The 7,500-nt window shown below is 38.9% G+C and overlaps 1 protein-coding gene across 1 annotated transcript in view; it reads left to right on the top strand.

Annotated features, from left to right (window-relative positions):
• The window catches only part of abcg1 (ATP-binding cassette, sub-family G (WHITE), member 1), an 18,921-nt gene that overhangs the window by 10,920 nt on the left and 501 nt on the right, over window positions 1–7,500 (top strand). Inside the window, exons 9-15 of the mRNA XM_063906485.1 lie at window positions 3,034–3,179; window positions 3,402–3,503; window positions 3,967–4,135; window positions 4,347–4,447; window positions 4,819–4,977; window positions 5,114–5,232; window positions 6,646–7,500. The exon at window positions 6,646–7,500 is cut by the window's right edge and continues 501 nt beyond it. Coding sequence (XP_063762555.1) covers window positions 3,034–3,179; window positions 3,402–3,503; window positions 3,967–4,135; window positions 4,347–4,447; window positions 4,819–4,977; window positions 5,114–5,232; window positions 6,646–6,874 — 1,025 coding nt within the window. The 3' untranslated portion in view covers window positions 6,875–7,500. The remainder of the gene's footprint in view (window positions 1–3,033; window positions 3,180–3,401; window positions 3,504–3,966; window positions 4,136–4,346; window positions 4,448–4,818; window positions 4,978–5,113; window positions 5,233–6,645) is intronic.

The raw sequence follows: 7,500 nt of genomic DNA, 5'->3' as shown, positions 1-7,500 counted from the left end.
ACAACAATACACAACAATACACAACACTACACAACACAACAATACACAACACTACACAACACTACACAACAATACACAACACTACACAACACTACACAACACTACACAACACAACAATACATAACACTACACAACACAACAATACATAACACTACACAACACTACACAACACTACACAACAATACACAACAATACACAACACTACACAACACTACACAACACTACACAACACTACACAACAATACACAACACTACACAACACTACACAACAATACACAACACAACAATACACAACACTACACAACACTACACAACAATACACAACAATACACAACAATACACAACACTACACAACACTACACAACACAACAATACACAACACTACACAACACTACACAACAATACACAACAATACACAACAATACACAACACTACACAACAATACACAACACTACACAGCACTACACAACACTACACAGCACTACACAACACAACAATACATAACACTACACAACACTACACAACAATACACAACACAACAATACATAACACTACACAACACTACACAACAATACACAACAATACACAACAATACACAACACTACACAACACTACACAACAATACACAACACTACACAACACTACACAACAATACACAACAATACACAACACTACACAACAATACACAACACTACACAGCACTACACAACACTACACAGCACTACACAACACAACAATACATAACACTACACAACACTACACAACAATACACAACACAACAATACATAACACTACACAACACTACACAACAATACACAACAATACACAACAATACACAACACTACACAACACTACACAACAATACATAACACTACACAACACTACACAACAATACACAACACAACAATACATAACACTACACAACACTACACAACAATACACAACAATACACAACAATACACAACACTACACAACACTACACAACAATACACAACAATACACAACACTACACAACACTACACAACAATACACAGCACTACACAACACAACAATACATAACACTACACAACACTACACAACAATACACAACACAACAATACATAACACTACACAACACTACACAACAATACACAACAATACACAACAATACACAACACTACACAACACTACACAACAATACACAACAATACACAACACTACACAACACTACACAACAATACACAACAATACACAACAATACACAACACTACACAACACAACAATACACAACACTACACAACACTACACAACAATACACAACACTACACAACACTACACAACACAACAATACATAACACTACACAACACAACAATACATAACACTACACAACACTACACAACACTACACAACAATACACAACAATACACAACACTACACAACACTACACAACACTACACAACACTACACAACAATACACAACACTACACAACACTACACAACAATACACAACACAACAATACACAACACTACACAACACTACACAACAATACACAACAATACACAACAATACACAACACTACACAACAATACACAACAATACACAACACTACACAACACTACACAACAATACACAACAATACACAACAATACACAACAATACACAACAATACACAACACTACACAACACTACACAACACAACAATACACAACACTACACAACACTACACAACAATACACAACACTACACAACACTACACAACACAACAATACACAACACTACACAACACTACACAACAATACACAACAATACACAACAATACACAACAATACACAACACTACACAACACAACACAACAATACACAACACTACACAACACTACACAACAATACACAACACTACACAACACTACACAACAATACACAACACTACACAACACTACACAACAATACACAACAATACACAACACTACACAACAATACACAACAATACACAACAATACACAACACTACACAACACTACACAACACAACAATACACAACACTACACAACACTACACAACAATACACAACACTACACAACACTACACAACAATACACAACACTACACAACACTACACAACACTACACAACACTACACAACAATACACAACACTACACAACAATACACAACACTACACAACACTACACAACACAACAATACATAACACTACACAACACAACAATACATAACACTACACAACACTACACAACACTACACAACAATACACAACAATACACAACACTACACAACACTACACAACACTACACAACACTACACAACAATACACAACACTACACAACACTACACAACAATACACAACACAACAATACACAACACTACACAACACTACACAACAATACACAACAATACACAACAATACACAACACTACACAACACTACACAACACAACAATACACAACACTACACAACAATACACAACAATACACAACAATACACAACACTACACAACAATACACAACAATACACAACACTACACAACACTACACAACACAACAATACACAACACTACACAACACTACACAACAATACACAACAATACACAACAATACACAACAATACACAACAATACACAACACTACACAACACTACACAACACTACACAACACAACAATACACAACACTACACAACACTACACAACAATACACAACACTACACAACACTACACAACAATACACAACACTACACAACACTACACAACACTACACAACAATACACAACAATACACAACACTACACAACACTACACAACACTACACAACAACACACAAGCGTGAGCCGCGCAGATGTGGATCCTGTGGGACTATGAATGAAACGTTTGGGAAGAAGTTATAGTTTTGAAGGAACCGTCGAAAGTTTCTCTGAACAGTGAATATTTAGAAACAGAAGTAGAAAGAATTCCAGACAGATTCCCAAAATTCCCCCAATGGATAATTTGGGAATGAATGATACTAAGTGTGAACACTGCAGTGAAGTGTGTTTCCGGTGTGTTCAGTGATGGAGGTGGCGTCCGGAGAGCACGGGGATCAGATGGTGCGCCTGGTGACAGCCGTGCAGGACAGGAAGTGGGAGAAGGACGATCACACAGAGCTGAATGGAGACACTAACCTCCACCCGCTCCTGTGGCAGCGCACCGAGGAGGTGAGAAACAAGCGCACCCCACACAATTCAGAATTTTTGATATAACACAAACAGACAACGTAAGTAAAGTAAACTCCTGGATTTGGATTTATTGTGTTGTTTTCATCAATCCGAAAGTTACCGAAGCCCAACACCACTTTAAAACGGGTCGGGTCGTAGATGAGCGAGAGGTCGTTTGTGTTTCACGTCTTTATCTGTGGTTTTTATCTCTTGTTTTCTCAGGAGAGTTCTTCGTCTGAAGGTTGTCACAGCTTCTCAGCCAGCTGCATGACTCAGTTCTCCATCCTCTTCAGAAGAACCTTCCTCAGCATCCTCCGAGACTCGGTGAGGGAACAGCAGCCCACATAATGCTGAGTCATGCCAGGGTTTAGGGCTCATAATGCTGAGTCATGCCAGGGTTTAGGACTCATAATGCTGAGTCATGCCAGGGTTTAGGACTCATAATGCTGAGTCATGCCAGGGTTTAGGGCTCATAATGCTGAGTCATGCCAGGGTTTAGGGCTCATAATGCTGAGTCATGCCAGGGTTTAGGGCTCATAATGCTGAGTCATGCCAGGGTTTAGGGCTCATAATGCTGAGTCATGCCAGGGTTTAGGGCTCATAATGCTGAGTCATGCCAGGGTTTAGGGCTCATAATGCTGAGTCATGTCAGGGTTTAGGACTCATAATGCTGAGTCATGCCAGGGTTTAGGGCTCATAATGCTGAGTCATGCCAGGGTTTAGGGCTCATAATGCTGAGTCATGTAAAAGCTGTAGTAACTAACCCCTGCTCTGATTGGTGGAGCAGGTGCTGACTCACCTGAGGATCTCCTCTCACATCGGGATCGGCGTTCTGATTGGCCTGCTGTACCTGGGCATTGGGAACGAGGCGAAGAAGGTCCTTAGTAACTCGGGCTTCCTCTTCTTCTCCATGCTCTTCCTCATGTTCGCTGCTCTGATGCCCACCGTGCTCACATGTGAGTCACAACGACACACCACGTATTCACAAGTATCACTCCTCAGGTTGAGGTACTAGTACTTTATGAGAGTATTAGTGGGTGAGTATCTTCTCACACTATCTACTCTTCTACCCTGTGGAGTCATAGAAACACAGAGAGTGAAGAAGTACTCAGATCTTGTACTTGAGTAAAAGTAGAAGTACTCATTCACAGAGTGTCTGTTCCTCAGTTCCTCTGGAGATGGGAGTGTTTCTGAGGGAACACCTGAACTACTGGTACAGCCTGAAGGCGTATTACCTGGCCAAGACCATGGCGGACGTCCCCTTCCAGGTAGATACAAATTTGAGAATACTTTTGAATGATTTGACTGTTGTTTGAGAAAAATATAATAAAATGTAAAAAGTCGAGAATGAAGTCAAAATGCAACAAAAAAATAATTGATAATTAATTTAAAGATTTGAGAAAAATTAGAACGAATTGAAAAATGGAAAATCGAGAAAACATTCTAAGACTTCGGAAAATTGAAGAAATGTCAGGAACATTAAAAAAAAGGGAGAACAAAGAGAAGTTTAAAAAAAACGAAACTCAAGAAAAAAGTCAAACATTTTAGAAAAAAGTAGAAAAATCATTTAAAAGATTGTGAAGTTTTGAATTAGTCAGCAATCATGAAGAGCATTCTCTGGTGGTGAAATGATTTCCAGGTGGTCTTCCCGGTGGTTTACTGCAGTATCGTGTACTGGATGACGGCGCAACCTCCGGACGCCGGACGCTTCTTCCTCTTCCTGTCTCTCGGGGTCCTCACCTCGCTGGTGGCTCAGAGTCTTGGGCTGCTGATCGGAGCCGCTTCCACCTCGCTGCAGGTAACCTTGACTCACCTGTACTAATATGTACCTAAACCCAGCTGAACTCACCTGTACCGACATGTGTTCCCCTGCGGACCTCTCATACGTAACGTTGGTGTATTTAAATGTCTCTCCTGGTTTGGTTGTCCTGCAGGTGGCGACGTTTGTGGGTCCGGTCACGGCGATCCCGGTTCTTCTGTTTTCGGGTTTCTTCGTCAGTTTCGACACCATCCCCTGGTACCTGCAGTGGATGTCCTACATCTCCTACGTCAGGTGGGGGCTGTTTCCTCAAAGCTCTGAGAGAAGTAGTATCTCAGTGTGATATAATACGACACATTGCATGCACTTCCATTTTCTAAAAAAGGTCAAACTCTGGGCAGAAAAATCTGAATCTTTGTTTCTTTATATGAGATTATTTAAAATCCTTTAAAACATTACAGGTTCATTATTACAGGTTCATTATTACAGGTTCATTATTACAGGTTCATTACAGGTTCATTATTACAGGTTCATTATTACAGGTTCATTATTACAGGTTCATTATTACAGGTTCATTACAGGTTCATTACAGGTTCATTATTACAGGTTCATTACAGGTTCATTACAGGTTCATTATTACAGGTTCATTATTACAGGTTCATTATTACAGGTTCATTACAGGTTCATTATTACAGGTTCATTATTACAGGTTCATTATTACAGGTTCATTATTACAGGTTCATTATTACAGGTTCATTATTACAGGTTCATTATTACAGGTTCATTATTACAGGTTCATTATTACAGGTTCATTACAGGTTCATTATTACAGGTTCATTATTACAGGTTCATTACAGGTTCATTACAGGTTCATTATTACAGGTTCATTATTACAGGTTCATTATTACAGGTTCATTACAGGTTCATTATTACAGGTTCATTATTACAGGTTCATTACAGGTTCATTACAGGTTCATTATTACAGGTTCATTATTACAGGTTCATTACAGGTTCATTATTACAGGTTCATTATTACAGGTTCATTATTACAGGTTCATTATTACAGGTTCATTATTACAGGTTCATTACAGGTTCATTATTACAGGTTCATTATTACAGGTTCATTATTACAGGTTCATTACAGGTTCATTATTACAGGTTCATTATTACAGGTTCATTACAGGTTCATTATTACAGGTTCATTATTACAGGTTCATTATTACAGGTTCATTATTACAGGTTCATTATTACAGGTTCATTACAGGTTCATTATTACAGGTTCATTACAGGTTCATTATTACAGGTTCATTACAGGTTCATTATTACAGGTTCATTATTACAGGTTCATTACAGGTTCATTATTACAGGTTCATTATTACAGGTTCATTACAGGTTCATTATTACAGGTTCATTACAGGTTCATTATTACAGGTTCATTATTACAGGTTCATCATTACAGGTTCATTACAGGTTCATTATTACAGGTTCATTACAGGTTCATTATTACAGGTTCATTATTACAGGTTCATTATTACAGGTTCATTACAGGTTCATTATTACAGGTTCATTATACAGGTTCATTACAGGTTCATTACAGGTTCATTACAGGTTTCTTGCACAAGATCTCAACACATATTGTCGTCTTTAACGACTGATCTGAAACATGACGGCGGGTTTCAAACCATAGGCTTCCTGTCTGTGTTTCAGGTACGGCTTCGAGGGCGTCATCCTGTCCATCTACAGTCTGGACCGCGAGGACTTGCACTGCGACGTCGCCGACACCTGCCACTTCCAGAAGTCCAACGCCATCCTGAAGGAGCTGGACATGCTGGACGCCAAGCTGTACCTGGACTTCATCGTCCTCGCCATCTTCTTCTTCTCGCTTAGGCTCATCGCATACTTCGTCCTGCGGTACAAGATCAGCGCCGAGAGGTAGAGCCGGGAGGTGGAGGCGGGAGGTGGAGGCGGGAGGTGGAGGCGGGAGGTAGAGCCCAGCGTCCGGACGAAGCCATTAGCGTTTCGTTAGAACACTAGGAATAATGTTTCTACTGATACATTTTCCAAATCTGATCTATAGGGACAGGGATTTCTGCAGGACATGAGGGAATGAAGAGGAGTTCTATTTTCGTAAACACTTTAAAAAGTTCGCATTTTGACAAGAACTTTGGAAATGTGAGAAAACTAAATTTGTCATAAATGCTGAGAGTTACGTCGACATGTTGGGATATAAAAATATCAAAGGAAATAGAAACTGAAATCTCAATAAGGCCGTTGATATGCCAAGTATAAAGTCATATACATTTAAAGAATGAGTGCAAAGATTGTGAGTAGTTGAACATTTTAGATTTTCTATGGGGAAATATCCAGATTGAAGTCAAAACTTAAAATTCAATTTATGAAAATAATTCAAAATTGGAAGAAAAAATTGAACATCTCAAATCATAAGATTATGCAAAAGAAATGGAGAAAAAAATTGGGAAACAATTTTGAACATTCAACATTTTGAGTTTAAAGATGTGAGAATAAAGTTTGATCGTTATGAATAAATGAAACTACTAGTTT

Source organism: Eleginops maclovinus, chromosome 18 (assembly GCF_036324505.1).
Source record: "Eleginops maclovinus isolate JMC-PN-2008 ecotype Puerto Natales chromosome 18, JC_Emac_rtc_rv5, whole genome shotgun sequence".
Taxonomy (NCBI): Eukaryota; Metazoa; Chordata; class Actinopteri; order Perciformes; family Eleginopidae; genus Eleginops; species Eleginops maclovinus.
This window is presented reverse-complemented; position numbering and strand designations above follow the sequence as displayed.